We start from the raw sequence: 17,302 nt of genomic DNA, 5'->3' as shown, positions 1-17,302 counted from the left end.
CGTTCAGCTAAACCATGCTCAACTAACTGATTTTTCAGTTCAATCATCGCAATTAGGCTGATTTTGCAAGGTGGGCCCTTTAAGGTATATTTGGGTCACTTTGTAAAAAATCTGGAGAGTTTAAATCACCTCAAATTAGCCGAATGTTCAAGATTAAGATGCCAACCAGGCAACCAGGAAACAAATTTGAAATTTCTGCTTTAAAACTGACATAAAGGTCAAATCATCCTGACTATTACCATTATCAGGGCTTGCCCAAATCAGTATAAGCTACCAAGGTTAAAACAAATAACCCACCATGACGTCAAATTTGTTTGATAACTGGGATTTCAACTTTGAAATATCAAGCATACAACCTGTAAAAAATCCTTTATTACTATACACCTAAATGTCCCATATGACAACTATTCTCTCTCTTTTTCCTTAAAGATAATCGGTTCAGTTTCACAATGAACAATGTATTGTTTTAAGGGTAATTTTGATATTTTCAACAGATAAATCGACGGTCCATGAACCATAGGAATCAACTTGATACTTTTTAAAAATACTAACTTGACACTACCCCTAGTTCAGGGTAATAAAATAGAATTTTCCCTTTTTTTTTAGTGAAATATTTGAGCTATACTTCATTCCTTCTTATTGTCTCCCTTGCCAAAAGTTCTCTTTAAATAAGTGAGAAACAATAACTGCAACATTTCAGCTGCAAAAGATATAAAATGAAACAAATACAGCTATGAATGTGATGAAAAGGATTTGATCTGATCATAGTCAGTCTTCTGCTGTCTGTAAGATTGGCTCATCTATATCTATTTGTGGCCATTTGCAAATCCTTAATAATTAAGGAATGTTGGGCATTTGGGTGCCGCAAAATCACAGAAGGACAAAAATGGTCACTGGTTTTTTGATGTTAAAGACCCCCCTAAACAGCTTGTATTAGACATTAAGTACTTCTCTTTTGTTTGGACTTTTGGCTTCCAGTCAATCTATTGATGAATTCGACCATATAGAAATTAAGATTTCAATGGGCAGAGCAAAAGAAATTCAATCTATGTAGAAATGCCCACATGGCCATGGTTCATTCTGTTACTAATCACTTTATCAGTTAACAGTTGATACTTTGGCATCATCTGTGAACAGAATCACTGAAGCATGTTTTAAATGTTATAATGGTTTTTTCTGATTATCACTCCTTGTACATGAATCCAGGCACTGTGGATGCCAACAAACAGAACTCTTTTGGTGTATTTTCTTTTGAAAAGCTGATGGAGCAAGCCTTTTTTTATCACAATTACAGAAAATCATGTTAAATGTACTCTGGGTTATTTAAAATAGATTCAAGGGTGGGTTTGAAAGGGTTCTGTTGTTGGATGACTCAGCATGAATGGGAGGTTTTCATCACTAACTTGGATTATTGAGCAAGTTAGTCAGTTTAAAAATGGATGATTTTTTAATGAAACGGTTTCTTCTGATTTGTAAAATGAAAAAAAAAAAACAGATTTCCCATTTTCACTGATATGGGTGGGCAGAAAAAAAAAAAAAAAACAACAAAACCATCTAAGTACTAAAAATCAGCATATTTGGACTACTTTTGTCCATCCAATTGTGAGAACTTGTGATTTTAAAAGATTGCTTTGGCCTCCTGGTGAATAATGAATACATCTTATTCATACTTGTGTCAGCTGCAGTCTGGCAGAGAAAAAAAATAAATTAGAACGGATGGATCAGATCATCACCAGATGGGACTATTCCTGTTTTACACGAATTAATCTAGAATAAAATCCTGGCCAGTGCATAAGAAGGGAATCCGGAGCCAAAGTATCCAACTATCCAACCGTGGCTTTTGAGTATTCCTGTATGTCTATGTCGTTTAGCCCTTTATTCAAATCTTGAGTACATAAAGGCTCTGAGTTGTGACTCAGGTGCCCTTTGTATGTTTCTCACTCAGTTTCTGTCCTTTTTAATACTTTATCTTTTTCTGTGCACCATTCCAAGATTTTTCATGGAGTTATGTGATAAGGTGACTTTTTTCTTTCTGCAAGAGATTTTAAGGGAACAGTATCACAACAAGATGCAAGTTGCATTACACTGGGAAAGTTTCACTGAAACATTGTGGAAACAAAACCCACAATTGAGATTGATGTAACAAATTAGGCCAAGAGGAGTGGGATTGAAGTTCAGAGTTGAGATTTGAGAGAGATATTTACAGAGAAAGTTGCTCAAAAAGACATTACATAAATCCAATTCATTCAACAAATCCAATCTATTCAAGTCTAGACTAATATATGTTTATACAATTTAAGTAGATTGATCGGGCCTCTTGTTTGAGGAGTGTTGTTGCTGTTGCTGTTGTTGATTCTGATGAAGATTGATCAGTTCCAGCTCCTTCTGGCGAAGGAGAAGAACCATTCTTTCATTCTCAAGCCTCATTCTCTCGTTGTCAAGCTTCAGTCTCTCCATCTCTCTCTCCTTCTTCCCACTGAACTTGATCCATTTCAACCGCTGCTTCTCCAGCTCAACTGCTTGACATTGATAGCTCACCCTCTGTTCCTCCAACTGCACCGACTTGGTCCTCATCCACTGTCTCTGCTCCCATGGGCTCTTAGACCCATCCTGAAGCACATTCATCATCTCACTGTTCAACTGCTGTATCAATGGCGGAGTCGAAGACATCCCTCTCCTCTTCCTCTTCCTCTTCCTCGAACCCAATTTCTCGTTGTCTTCCTCTTCCTCACGTCCACCCCCTCCTTCTGCTCCTCCATGCTCACTACTATGGCCCCTTCCACCATTTTCCATAGATTCCTCGTCGTCGTCGTCGTCGTCGTCGTCATCATCGTCGTCGTCATCTTCGCCGTCGCAATCCTCCTCCTCTTCACGGCCGCTTCCAGTCCTCATCTTTAACCCCTCGGTCTCCCCCCTGCTTAAGCCCTTCGAGTTGCTAATAACAGAAGGACCTTCGGACGAATGGAAGCAATGCTGTTGCTGCTGATGATTTGCCGACTCTGCCGCCACCTCCGACGGATGGTGGCCACCGCCAGCTCCACCTCCCAGACCACCACCGCCACAGCTGTTGTGGTAGGCACACATCTCCCTGAAGAAGAGATGCTTAGAATTGAGAAGCTTCCGGACCTCATCCTTCGTCTTAGGCGAGAGCTGTTCCATTGTGTCCAGCAAGCTCTGATTCTCCACAACCTTGCAAGCCGTACCTCTTCCCAGGATATCTGTAACTCTCTTATACCTCTTGTTTAGGTCATTAAATTTGTCCTCGCACTGCTGCGGAGACACATAGAAACCCTTCTCCATCATGGCCCTGGACACCGATTTCCACTTGCCTTTCTTCTGCAGGAGCCCGCCGGGCTTCTTCTTGCCGGCGCCGGAGAGGTCGTTGCCTTCGGAGCCACCGTCGTCGCCGATGTAGAAGACCACCATGATGAGAAGCCTCACCATGTTATCCGTCCACTTCATTCTCTGCCACGGAGACATCCTCTTCTTCCCGTCTGCTCCACCGTCCTCCCCCGCGAATCCCTGCTCCTCCTCGTCGCTCAATGACGGTTGCTGCGGCTTCGCTTTGGTGGCATAAGGAGGGTATACATGCTGCTTCACAGACTGAGACTGCGAGTGATGATCGGCGTCTTGACCTGCAAATGACACCATTTGGGGGTGCTGCTGCTGCTGGTGGTGTTGGTGAGGATGGTGCTGTTGCGGCGCTTGGTGCAGAGGCATCTCCAGTCCAAGCATCCCAGGAGAGAGACCGGAGATCATTCCTCCCGCCATACCATTAACCTCCATATCAAAGATCAAATCACTCCTACAGAGAAAAAACAAAGGAGCTCAAACAACCAAAAGCAAAAAGCTCTCTCCTTTTAGTTTCTTTTTCTTCGTTTAAAAAGATGATCTGAAAAAATAAAGCAGAACCCAATAACCAAATCTACCTAAAAGACCCGGCAATGGAGGATTGTGAATTTGGGGTATTGAAATATCAGTCAGGACAACTCAAGTGCATGAAGATCATCTCCTGGGGGGGGGGGGGGGGTTGTTCTTCAGCTGCACCGCCCAGAATTGCAGACCATCTTTCATTTAGGTTAACTCCTTAGGATTGAATGGTGTTTGAGCTTATATAAGAGCTTACAATTCATTCAAACCAATCCTAAAGCCGGATAAAATGCAGAAACAGTGAATCTAGAGAGAGAAAAGCTAGAAGTAGAAAACATACAGAGGGTGGAGCAGCTGGTTTTAGGAGAGGAGGTTTTGTGTGGGCTGATAGAAACGTAAGTGCCCACGGTTTTAGGCTGGTATAAGAAATCCACAGGATTCCGCAAAAACCTCTCCGCGTCATGGAGTATTGACCTCCGAAGTTTCGAATAGAATCATTAAAATCATTAACGTCATCCCAACAAAAATCTCAAATTTGGGCTCACATAGATCAGACCATCAGGAAAAAATCTTACCCAATTCAGCTCTCAAGGGTGAGACCCACTGCCTAGATTTAGACGGTCTGGATTGATCGAATCTCCACCCACGTGGCACAAATAGGGACAGGTCTCTCCTCTCTCTCGTCTTAAAACCATTTTTTAAATTAAACTTCATTGGATGGTGGGCCTCAACGAATCTGGATCCACAAATCAGATTCTACATAAACCAGATCTAAAGGTCTAAAGACGATTAATTAATTAAAGCAAAACTGGTTTAATCGGTTGAAAGGAAGTTGACGTTGACCAAGTTCTCTCTGATTAACAAACTATTTAAGCACATCCGATGGGTGGGCTTTGGTGGGTTTTGATGCAAAGAGATGGCCCACAGAATGGATGAGATAAAAGCTGCAGAGTGCTGATTGGAGGCCCATGGCATTATGATGTCAACATTTCTTGTCATCATGTTGTTGGTGCTCAGCTGCTCCCTTTTCCGCAATTATTATCACAAAAGGACAAAATGTAATCTGAGGTTTTGTCTCTAAATCCACGGGATTAATGGGGGTGTTTAGCTCTTGTCCTTTTGTGCTTTAGGGCCTCCGTGGCGCTCACTTCTCCAATCCAACCTCGACCCATTAACGTAACCTTCTAGCTTTTTGGTTGGGTTGCTGTAGCTTAACTCTGCTTTTGGAAAAGCCATTAAAAAAAAAAAAAAAAAAGCTTTGTTGGATGGGGGCCACGACAACGTGAAAACCCTCCCCAGCCAGGCCAGACGGCCGCAATATAGGCAATACTTTGTTTTATTTTGTGTAAATAACTGAAATTGGGCTTTTGAGCCCATAGAACTCAAGTTGTCACGTTTTGGTATTCGGTGGACTGGAGCCCACTTTGGTGGTATTTGGATCCTCTACCGAATTTGGAGGATTGTGGCCTTGTGGGCCATTATGCTACGCCACATTAGCCTGATATACGGGCCCCACAGTATTATGGGTGGCAATGTAGAGAATTCCACCTCATTTTGATATATTTTCAATTAAAAATGTTTGAAGTAAAAATTTGTGATACATCTATATGTAAGTATGTGTATAATAAAATTAAATATATGCATGCGCAAAAAAATATAAATAATCTTTTAGATATTTTGAAAATATGAAATTAGAATTTTCTGAGTTTTATCTCACTTCGTTTTTCATTCTTTAGGTGTTAAGTGCCATGGTGTGAATTTAATATTTTTATATTAGTTTTTTTGGATGTAAAATTTACATTATCAGTAAACGCAAATGAGATAGTAAGTACAGATTTTGTATGAGATAGGAATGCAAATCATAATTACAAATAAATAAATAAATGAAAGCAAAACTGAATCTGATAAAAATTTGGATTTTTACAAAAGAAATCAGTTTCAAAGAAATGTTTGCACCATCCTTAATTGCCAAATTGGAAAATGGGATTTAATTTTTTTTATAAGTTGCCTTTTTAATGTACTGTATGATATGTTGGATTTTGATCCTTCTTGTTTGGTTCACTATCTCACTGGTTTGATCATCTGATCTGGTCAAAATCTATCAATGGTAGAAAAAAAAAAGAAAGAAAAAGAAAAATGAAACAATATTTAACATGCAAATTGCTCGTCTATAAAGTATTAAAACAATTTGTTATTTGCCTATCATACAAAATGGTCAGTATGACGGGCACCAAACCCACTAAATGAAGAAAAAGAGATGAAGATAAGAAGGATCCTCAATATCCATGTTGCAAAAGGTTCAAACACCCTGATAGGCATATTGAACGAGAACGCAATTAAAATGACAAGTGTTTTGAAATATTTGCATAATGGATTCTGATTTTTGTGCACATCTATTATTTGGGAAATTATTTTTTAAAATTTTTATAAATGATTAAATTGTTACAGTGATGTAGAGCTTAGTGACATGTAATTATCATAAACGGTTCTAATTATTACCTTTCTCGATTTTCTCAATAAATAAAGTACAAACGTTGAATAAAAAACATAAATGAAACAAAATACATTGTTTTTATGCCTGCCAAAAACTTAGACCAAATTGGCGTAGGCCCAAATTATAACCCTTATGACAGGAGTTACGCCTGTGGAAATATATTATTTTCACATTCATAACCTCATAGCACTACCACCATATATTGGGAACATCTCTCCATCAATGATAAGTGAGGCAGTTGTCATGTATCGTGGGTAGCAGATGCGAGCTCTACTTTGGAATGATGGCTGTGGTTGAGGTATTAGAACTATTAGTAGAATGTAGATGCAATTTTGGGAATGAAAGGAGCTTTGAAAGTGTGAGTGGAGAGAGTAGGAAAAAAGATTATGACGAGCCCCACGAGCTTAAGCCGGCACTATGGTATTATTCCTGATCCTGGACGGACTGAGACCTTGGTGGAAGCGGCACTACGAGTCCTGAACACGGCCGATCCAGTCGAGAAGGCCCGTGTAGGAGAGTCCATGGCCACGAAATGGCTCCGGGGCGTCATCACCCAACCCTACCAACCTTCCCTGGATTTCCATGTCCCCGATCGACCCGCCAGGCTTTCCAATGTAAGTTCACCGACGCACACATATCAACACGATTCCTCTCCTTGATCTGTTCGATGAAATGTCGTAATGAACATGTAGGTCAAGCTGGTTTCGCCTAGTCTCATGCCGAAGCTGGGAAAAGCGGGGAGCCTGCAAAGCAGACAAGCCATCCTTCACAGTCTCGTGCACACGGAGAGTTGGGCCATCGACTTGTCTTGGGTACCACAGACCTGTTCGTTTTTTTCTATCAGAATAAAAGAGGAAGCCGTTGCGTTTTGTTGATTCGAGTTTTTCATCCTCATGCAGGATATCATAGCTCGTTTCGGTAAACAGGAGGCGATGCCGAGGGAATTCTTCACGGATTTCGTGAAGGTGGCTCAGGACGAAGGGCGGCACTTCACCCTCCTCGCAGCACGTCTGGAAGAGCTGGGTTCTTTCTACGGAGCATTACCAGCTCATGATGGTCTCTGGGACTCGGCTACCGCTACTTCTGAGAGCTTGCTGGCGCGCCTAGCAATCGAGCACTGCGTCCATGAGGTACTTAATGACCAGAAGATGGCTTCTCCTTGCATATGTTTAACATTCATCGTTGAACGCGTCTAATATCAAACGGTTAAGTGAAATTACAGGCAAGAGGACTCGACGTGCTGCCCACGACCATATCCCGTTTCCGGAACGGAGGCGACGGTCGTACAGCAGATTTACTAGAGACTGTGGTGTACCCAGAAGAGATTACACATTGTGCAGCTGGAGTAAAGTGGTTCAAATATCTCTGCTTGAGATCAACAAAGCCAGCATCTTTGGATGGTGACTGCTTCAGACGGAGAGACAGTGAAGACAGAGAAAGAGAAAACACGACAGAGGAGGAAGAGCGAGCAGTCGATGGTAGAGGAAACAAAGATGGAACGGAAACAGCAGGTGGGGAAGGTGATGATGATGAGAGGGAGGTGATGGAGACCTTTCATGCGACAGTAAGAAGGTACTTCAGGGGTCCACTTAAGCCTCCTTTTAACGAGCAAGCCAGGAAAACTGCCGGATTTGGCCCTCGTTGGTATGAACCTCTCGCTATCAAGGAATCCAATTGAGGTCTGAGCCTGAGAATAACAGCTTTTTGTTCGTTTCTTTTTCCTTTGAAGTCCCATTTCAATTGGGGTAATTTCGTTTGTGTGAGATTACACTGATACTAATATAGCCTCCGTGAGGCCATATCTATTAAAGCTTAAAGGGTCTTGTTCGTAGTAGGGAATTACCCAATTGGACAACTGAACTCAAAGTTTTGACTTCTGAAAAGTTTAAATTTATCCTTAAAAAATGGGGCAAAATTTTAATACTACTACTCTTACGATTTAGTTAATTAATTAACTTTACCCTTACTCTGTTAAAGAAAAAATAAACAGATTATTTTATCCATTATTCTTTTTCAAATTTTCAAAATAAAACATTAATCGATTCAAACCTATGTGGTTCGACAGCATCAACAGACATTATCGTCTTTGCAGTTGCCGCCGATTATATTCATCAAGTAGAGAACGAAATCATGTCCTTGAATATGAACGGATGAATCTTTGATGCTCCAATTCCTCCCTGACGATCTAAGGGGGGGGGGGGGGGGGGGAGAAACAGGGGAAAGAGTAACGGGGTTGAGTCATTCTTTTGTTACATGCATACAGCTAAAAGGAGATTGGAAGTGAGGTCACAACGGAGGGATTTCGGGGTCCAATGGACGGAGGTGACGAAGGGGGCAAGGGCGACAGGGGGGGTAGAAGGAGCAGGCACGTCCACTAACCGCTAAACCGCTGTAGATGATGAAATCCCTTTCTCCCAAATTTGAGTTCAACCAGGCGATGGGAGAGGTAGAACGAAATCCCTTTCTCCCAAGTGGGTATTGCACGAACAAATCGATTCTTTTCTTTTGATAAGCATTGATTCTTTGCTTTTATTTCTTTTTTAATCATTAAGCGTTATTGGTCAATTGTTTGGGGATATCATAGTCGAACCCTTTGTTAAATTCTTTCTGGTTTTAGTGTTGACATATCTTTTTTGGGTTTAAACCCTGAACCCCAATTTTTGGCCAATATGTGATGTAATAAACTATGGCAGGCCTCTTTTCTAGTGGAGCAACTCACAGACTCACGTCTACGCTCTTGTGACTTATCTCTCCGATCAAGGTCACCAACTTTGGAGCTAGAGTTGCAACGACGATAGAATGGATGACTATTGCCCGAGTATGGCTATGATCAGTCATCTCAGTAAATCTGAATTGTGTTTTGGCCTGAAACGATCGCTGCAACAAGGGATCTCAGGCTTTCAGCTATTATCATCCTGGACCATTTTTTCTCTCAAACTGCAATGCTGACCCGGGAGATGAGCAAGAAGGGGCAACATTTTAAGTGAGAATTTTGATTAAAAGAACGAGAAGAAAATAGATTTAACCGATGGCCACCATCACCATATCAGTTCGACTAATGAAGAAAATCAAGGGTGCGTTGATGCTCTGTTTCTCCGTTCATTACAGCTGTGGATGAAGAGGACGATGGAAATGGAGCCACACCAAATAAGAGGAGCAAAACGGGGGATGAAATCAGAGTGAGAGATGAGAGAGAAGAACCACTGCTTAAGGTTGCAGCGGCGACAATGCTTTCATTGACAGTCCACTATGGGGTATGGGGGGAAGGAGGAGAGAGATTTGAAAGGGTATTTTTAGAAGTTTTGAACAAAATATCGGTTATGTGATAATATCATTTGTGACTAAGTGTTACGGAAAATTAAAGGCAAAGGAGGTATTAGATAATTGTCAAAACTCAAAAAACTTAGGAAAATATGTAAATAGTAAAGATAAAATTAATCAATTAGTTAAATCATAAAAATAATTTAAAAAATAATTGCGACTGGTTTTTCTGTTGAATCACTTGGGTCAACGGTTTGACCGGATTTTAATATTCGGGATATACTCAAGCCGGCCAAAGGCTCGATAAAAAACCAGTCTGACCGACTCATCTGATCCGATTTTCCAAACATTGGTTTGATTGTAGTCTGATTGGGACACATTCTGCTTCATCTTTTCATGGACACAATCATTACAGCTCAGGCAATGCCAGGTGTCCTATGTCACAAAGGCGTGTGCATGAGAAATGACCCAAAAATAGAACCCATTGAGAATTATATTGTCAAATTATAACTCATTTAATGGACACAATTGTAATTAAAAAAATATCGCATGATTTTCTAATTGGAGGCAATTTCTAATTAATGTATGAACAAATACCATAAGAAGTTGTGATCGATCGAGTAAGGGTGGCAAGACGGGTACCTGGGCTCCTCGACCTGATGTGGGGGTACCTTGGCGGGTCGGGGTCGGGGATAGTGCTACCACTGAATCCTCAATCGAGTTCGGGAACGGGGATGGAGAATGCAATCCCTGCCCCGATCCATCCCCGATTAATAAATAAATAATTATATGTATAATATATTCATTTATTTTAAAGATTAAAACTTAAAAAACGCAAACACTTGATGTGAACCGTGTCACTGTTGCCACTTGCTCGTCGGACATCCATTGTCACTGACTACTAGTCTACCACTCGAGTCTCGATAGAAGAAAGAGATACTGAAAAAAGAAAGAACTGAAACTCAGTCTCAGCCTCACAAACTACCAATCTATCATCACCGACCGCTATCGCTGTTGCCCGTCAGACTCTCTCTCTTGTCGTTGGTCTCAACTCGCAACGGTCCTCTCTCTCTCTCTCTCACAGTGTCTCTTTCTCTCTTTCTCTCAATCTCAACCTCTGAGACTGGAAACGCCATTTTTGCTTTGTTAATGGCTAAATCCTCGGGGATTCGGGTCTCCGACGGAGAATTCATCCCCGTTGGAGTTGGAGGTGGGGAATGTAATCCCCGCCCCGTTGCCATTCCTACGATTGAGGCTTTAATAGATGTCCAAGATAGAGCTAGGCATGAAATCAGCCAGGGGACTTGAAATTTATACAAGTTCGGTTCTAGATTTATGAATAAAAAATTCATAGGTTCTTATTATTATATTTTCTTCTGTCATTTGAAATTCAAATGCTGACCTTGACGATAGATATACAGCAATGATTGCAGTGATTTTTCATGACAAAAGTAATTTTAAAAATTACGGGTTGATTTTCCCCAACCTTAAAATCATTCTCTATTTTCAAAGAGTGGACTCTGTTTTTCAGAAAAGCCTGAGATTACAATGCTCTGGTTTTCAGAAAAGCCAAAATTTGGCATTCATTGCTCTTACAAGTTATAACAAGCAATTTATCAATGCTTTATTTCCATGCCTCTTTGAACTGTCCTCACCAAGAGGAAGTGGAGCCGCACATAAAGTGTCATACACGGGAAAATCCCAGCTCAATCTGATACCAGATCAATTCCACCATTTAGGAAAGGAAGCGGATCTTATCCAATAAATAACAAAATTCTGATAATGGGGGTTGTACAATGAAATGCAAATCAAGTACTCAGGCCTTGGATTTCCCAGGGGACTCAAAAGCTTTGCATTCTGAAACTACACCGACTAAGCTGAATATATGCCATCCAATGGTAGACCCGTCTGATACCTCATAAATTTACTTGGTGTGCTACTCATATTATCATAACATGAGCCTTCGAATATCACTGAAGTTCAAATTGAGAGCTGAAATGAATGCACCTGCACATGAAATAGCAATAACTTAAATGGGATGACACATATGGAAAGAGATTGAATTTTATTATGGTCCTTCAATGAATCAATCCTTATAATCAGTAATCAGACTAACAGTTAATCTTCTGAAAATGAGGTCCATATTAACAATTGAGACCATATGCAAGGTGCAGCATAGGGGTAACTGTTTGGTGCATTTTGTAAAATCTTGGGCTGATAACCATGAGTGCATGACAATGCAGGTTTGACTCTGAGAGCAGCCACTTTGCTCAAGAAATGCCAGTCCATATCCCGAGTCTAGATCACCCCCTCCCAAAGCCCTGGATAACTAGGACCACCATTGGCTAACAGCCCTTTTATATGCAAGCATGAAGGATACAAAGGGACTGTCTCTTCTCAAATACATTATCTTTTATTTTTTCTAGGAAAGAGGGCTACACCTGAAAACTTTAATAACAAAAAGTGAAGTAAACAAAATTTCAGCATGTAGAAAATAACTCTAAGTTTTCTTCTACACATACTTCCGACATTTCCATCGAAAACACGATGATCTGTTGACAATGTTAAGCTCATTTTTGTCACAACGGCAGGTTGTTCTTGTCCTGGAACAGTATACACATAATTTCATGTAAGTCATTCAGTAATATCAATGTTATGCAAAACAATAATGATAATTTGAGAAGTAAACATCTTACCATTGGCATCAACCACGGGTTCAACAACCTCGTTACCTCTACCCACAGCCAGAATGCAGGCCTGCAAGGAAGAAATAAATGCTGTTATGTGACCTTTTCTTTTAGCAGAATGCTGGCCTGACAGGGTTGTTTGCATATTTGCATGACAAACCAATAAAAATGACAATGTTGCAAAATGGGGGCAGATAACCAATTATTTGCTTCCTAATATTTAAAATAAATGAAAGGGAGAACTGTTCTTATTGTTTCAAGGAGGTGGTGACGTAAAAGTCATCCAAGAGAGAGAGAGAGAGAGAGATCAGTTTTACAAAGATGCCTTTGGCTAGGCTAAGGCTATAGTACAGATTATATTTAATATATGTATACGTATATAGATACATATGTGCACATACACACATACATGTATAAAATATACAACATAATATAAATAAAACATATATAGATGTAATACATAAATGTATTGTGGGCTGGACCAGCTATGTATGGAGAAGAGTGTTGGGCAGTCAAGAAACAACATATCCAAAAAATGATTGTAGCAGAAATGCATATGAGATGGATGAGTGGAAAAACCAGAAAGGATAGGGCAGAAAATGAACCTGGGAGTAGCTCTAATAGGTAATAAAATGATAGAAGATAGACTTAGATGGTTTGCTCGCATACATAGAAGACCACCTACAGCATCTGTAAGAAGAAGCAATCTGTGACAAGTTGAAGGGGCTAGAATGGCTAGGGGCAGACAAAAAAAACATGGGTCAAAGTGGTAGGAAATGATTTAAGTGCCTATAATTTAACAATGGATACGGCATTAAGCAAGACAGAATAGCAAAAAAAAAAAAAAGATCCATGTAGCTAATGCAATATAGTTTCTACAAGGCTTAGATGATGATGATGATGATTACAGGTTGGGCCAGGTAAGAAATAATCATTCCTAACCAATAGCAGAATTGGAGATGTTATACATACAAGCATTTTATTAATATGTATATAACAATAAGCATTTTATTAATGATCAATCAAAAAGAACTATCAAAAGATACAACATAAAAGTTACCCACAAAGAGGAGCAAGATGCAGCCTCAAAAACAAAGCAGAATTACAATTGAGCCCAAAATAATTGATCCCTATGCACCCCTTGCTTAGCTAGGTCTGCCAGCCCATTCTCCGATCTCCTTTCCCAATGAACACTAACTGTTATGTTGGAGGTTAGCCATTTGAATCTTCTCATCACCTCCCTAAAGGACCAAGCTACAGTATCCAACTCCTTCAGCCACCCAATTACAGGTTTAGAATCACCTTCAATTAGCAATCTCCCATAGTTGAGCTCTGTAGCAATCTGTACTCCCTGTAGAACTGCTTGGGTGTCCACATTAACCGCACCACCACTCCAATTGGACCAGCGAATAAGGCAAAAGCAACAATCTGACCCTCTGCATTTCTGAAAACTCCTCCAATACCAGAAGGCCCAGGATTAACAAACCAGAGATGTTAAATATTATGAAGGGATTTACTATTTTCATTTCTTTTATGGTTTTAATGTTTTCTTTTTTTATCTGTTTCCAAGACTTTTTTTCATTACTAGTAAACATGCATGTGCATTGCAATATATATTTTTTTATCAGCCAGATAAAATTCCTTCATTAAAGTCTGAGATAAGATACAAGTGTTTTTAGTTCAGTAGCCCAAAATACATCAGAATACAGCTTGCTCCCAATGCTTAGGTTTGTCAGCCCCCTTCTTTACCACTAATAGATTACAGCATTGCCCAAAATAAGGTAGATCTATCATCTCCCTGTTTTGCTAGGGCTTGCAAACCCATTTGCTGTCCTTTTAATCCTGCCAAAATTAGTGTTCAAGCTCTTTGCAAGAAAGTAAATTTCCCTAAATGCAAATCTGTAATTCCAAGGGGCTGAATTGGTTTTCTTAGCCCAAGAAATAACCAATAAAGAGTCTCCTATTTCCAGCTCTCTAATTCCTAGCTGTACTGCTAGTTTCAGTCCTTGTAAAGAGCCATTATCTCAGCCTTAACCGAGTCTCCAAATCCAATTGGTCCCGAGAACAAAGCCACTACAACTCCTAAGACTCCTATGTGCATTACAGTATTTCATTGTCCTTGTCAGAACCCCAGACCACTTATCTGCCAAAAAAAGTTGACTTAGTCAACAACCTAATGACCTGACCAATTGAACCGCTGAACCTTTTGGCCTTGTCAATGGATCACAATTTAGACATCAATCATCTCTCTGTTTTTATTTTTGGAATTTTATCCATTTCCATTATTAACAACAATAGTTCCCATTTATTACCCATATTTTTGTTTAATATGATGAATATATAATATTAGAGACACACCCAATTTTTCTACAAATTTTATGAAAAAAAATTATCTTTTTCTACCTTTTTATTGAATTTATGGCATCATGGGTTGACTTATTGACCTAGATGGTTGAAGTTGACCAGCCAGTTAGAGGGTAATGCAGTTCCACTCGGTTTTCAAAACATTGTTTTTTATCAATGTTTTCTACTTGCAGTCAAATAAACTGGTTAGACTTAGGGCTGTCAATGGACTCCGAAAGTTCAATACCCAACTCAATTTTGAATTTGATTATGCCAAATTTGGATGTCAGAACTTGCATCCGATTAATAATCAAATCGGATGCAGATTTAACCCCATCCAATTCAATTAAAATCCGAGTCTGGTAAAAATTATTTTATGTATATATGTAGTATAGTCATGTATATATATATATATATATATATATATATATATATATATATATATATATATATTATGAACAACTATATAAAGTTTATAATTGATAAATAACTATATAAAGTTTATATCTTCTGCCCTTACGATAGAGGACCTAATTTAGAAATAGGGGTATTTCAGTCAAGGAAAAGTCCAGAAACATTTAAGGTTTATTCCCACTTTATATAGTAGTATAGATATGGGATATATGGATTCTCAATATCAGATTTTCTTTTCGAATAGTAATTAGTAAATGCAAAAATATAGAGGGATACATACATGCACAGACATGAGAGAGAGGGGGGCTATGAGAAGGAGACGAAAGGGCTTTCATTTGACCAATGATTTCCTTCGAAAAGAAAACCTAACCAAATCCATCTGAATGAGGAGATTGGAGACCTTGGTATCAATTTTCCGCCTATAATGGGTTGTTATACAGTGTATGCCCTTAACTCCAATCAGATTGATGTACATATCCATTTATTGTAAATGAATAAAAGTACATAATTGATTCATGTTATACTTGGTGTCTTTCTGTGTAATTACCCTTAAACTAGACACTTATGAGACTCGTATTAGTTTATAATGTTCACATCCATTGGATAGATCTGGGGAGGTTTTTCTTGCCAAGGCTGACACTAATGTGCTGCCAAGTCGTTTGGGGTAGCTTGTAGCTGCCAGGATTAGACCCGAAGCACATGTAATGTGTGTTTGCTTGAACACTGAACCCGGACCATTTTCCAATTATGCCCTAGACCTTGGAGACTAGTGGGCAAAACTGGAAAGTTACACCTAACCCCTAGACTCGATTATGGTACTGCACTGAGTGTCGGATTAGACTGTCTTTGATATGCCAATCAGTGAGATCCTTCGGGGGTCAAAACCTGGGTATGCTGGGGCAGTCTGAGAATTCACTTGAGTGGATGATCATAGTGACAGGATCAGCCCCTTTGTCAGACAAAGTAAATGATCGGGGACTGCACTCTCTCTAATGGAAACCAAAACTACCGGCAGTCGATTTCAACCGTGTTTGAGATTTGTTTTGCAGAATATATATATTATGTTTTATGAAAAGGTTTGCAAAAGGTTTTAATTCACGGGATCCATCCGAGCAAAGAATGCAACACTATACCTTGTAGCCGAGGGAGAGGTCCTTTCTTGTCGGGCAGTGTTTGATCATTAAGGGTTGAGAGGTTAAGTGTAAGACCATTTAAGGGTATTATACCTGATGGGCTAATCTCACTTAAGACCATTGTCCTTGGGCCTTCATTAGATGGTTGGACTCAAGGACCATTTAGTGTAAATGTTGGGCCCATTAAGAACCAATATTGATGGACTCAGGAGTTCACTGTGCATAGCAGTGAATTCGGCCAGGCTTTGTCACAGAAGCTATGTTGAACCCATATGGCCTTTGTGATGTCAATGTTAGGGTCCCACGCCATACAAAGAGAGACAAGTTAGCCAACAAATAATAAGGGACGTGAGCCACCTCCCTAGTGGGCCTAAAGCCCAAAGATTAATCGGATTAATCATCATGGGCAAATTTAGGTAAGGATATGGGTTTGGATCAGCAGATAAGGATAAGAAGATAAGTCTTATCCACTTAAAGAGTACAGATCCAAATAAAGATTTGGATCAGGAAGCTCCTAATTGGATTAGGAGTAAATCTCTTTAAGCTATATAAATAGAAGAGGGTGAACTGCTCCAGGTTGACACACTGCTCTCAGTTCTCCCTCTCTCCTTCTGCTCTTGTCGCCCTAACCCTAATTCGACCTCCACTCTTTCTGATAGAGATCAGTTTTGATTCTGATTTTTTGCAAGAAAAATCAGATCTAATTTCGTGCTCACCTCCCTTGCTTGATCAAAGTAGTTGGATTGCAGTTCTTGCTGAAAGATTGCATTGTTGAACCTGCTTCATCTCAAGCTATGCCATCTTCAGTGGAAGCGGGTTTTGGTACCCTCTTTGGGCGTGAACACCTACTTTGGGAGCTACATGTGTAGATTCCGTATCAGGTATTGCTCTCTCTTTCTTTTGGTTTCAGATCTGATCCAATTTGGATCAAGAACGATCCTTGAAAAATAAAGTTTTTCTAAAACTGGGAATACGATTCCCAGAAGGGAGAAAAGAAATTTTTGAAATTTCGCCCAACCATCCTGCACAGTTCGGCCTTCCATATGATGGATTTCCCTTTCCTTCAATGGGATAATTAGGAACGAAGGTTTGTTTCTACT

General features: G+C 39.8%; 3 protein-coding genes across 4 annotated transcripts in view; 1 reads left to right on the top strand and 2 right to left on the bottom strand.

The window, feature by feature from the left end:
- Positions 1-2,162: 2,162 nt before the first annotated feature.
- LOC148847268 (uncharacterized) lies at positions 2,163-4,375 on the bottom strand. 2 transcript variants are annotated; one of them, XM_088948087.1, is made up of 2 exons: positions 4,211-4,375; positions 2,163-3,805 (listed from the first exon to the last, which is right to left on the bottom strand). In XM_088948087.1, exon 2 carries the CDS (start codon positions 3,784-3,786, stop codon positions 2,296-2,298), a length of 1,491 nt encoding a protein of 496 aa, XP_088804213.1. In that variant the 5' UTR covers positions 3,787-3,805; positions 4,211-4,375; the 3' UTR covers positions 2,163-2,295. The 2 variants fall into 2 exon arrangements, with proteins under 2 accessions (XP_088804213.1, XP_088804212.1); XM_088948086.1 differs by having other exon boundaries at positions 3,930-4,358.
- A 2,086-nt stretch (positions 4,376-6,461) lies between these two features.
- On the top strand, positions 6,462-8,113 carry LOC148847267 (3-oxoacyl-acyl-carrier synthase-like protein (Protein of unknown function DUF455)). Its single transcript, XM_088952307.1, has 4 exons — positions 6,462-6,978; positions 7,057-7,176; positions 7,264-7,494; positions 7,587-8,113. Exons 1-4 carry the CDS (start codon positions 6,751-6,753, stop codon positions 8,040-8,042), a joined length of 1,035 nt encoding a protein of 344 aa, XP_088808433.1. The 5' UTR covers positions 6,462-6,750; the 3' UTR covers positions 8,043-8,113.
- A 2,967-nt stretch (positions 8,114-11,080) lies between these two features.
- LTA3 (Dihydrolipoamide acetyltransferase, long form protein) overlaps positions 11,081-17,302 on the bottom strand; it is a 37,420-nt gene continuing 31,198 nt past the window's right edge. The window contains exons 21-23 of the mRNA XM_088949670.1: positions 12,322-12,382; positions 12,148-12,228; positions 11,081-11,632 (exon numbers count right to left, since the gene is read on the bottom strand). Of these exons, the coding sequence (XP_088805796.1) occupies positions 11,574-11,632; positions 12,148-12,228; positions 12,322-12,382 (201 nt within the window). The 3' untranslated portion in view covers positions 11,081-11,573. The remainder of the gene's footprint in view (positions 11,633-12,147; positions 12,229-12,321; positions 12,383-17,302) is intronic.

Source organism: Nelumbo lutea, chromosome 6, assembly GCF_056320005.1.
Source record: "Nelumbo lutea isolate HS-2025 chromosome 6, American lotus-T2T, whole genome shotgun sequence".
Classification (NCBI taxonomy): domain Eukaryota; kingdom Viridiplantae; phylum Streptophyta; class Magnoliopsida; order Proteales; family Nelumbonaceae; genus Nelumbo; species Nelumbo lutea.
The sequence above is the reverse complement of the archived record's forward strand: the minus strand, read 5'-3'. Positions and strand labels throughout refer to the sequence as shown.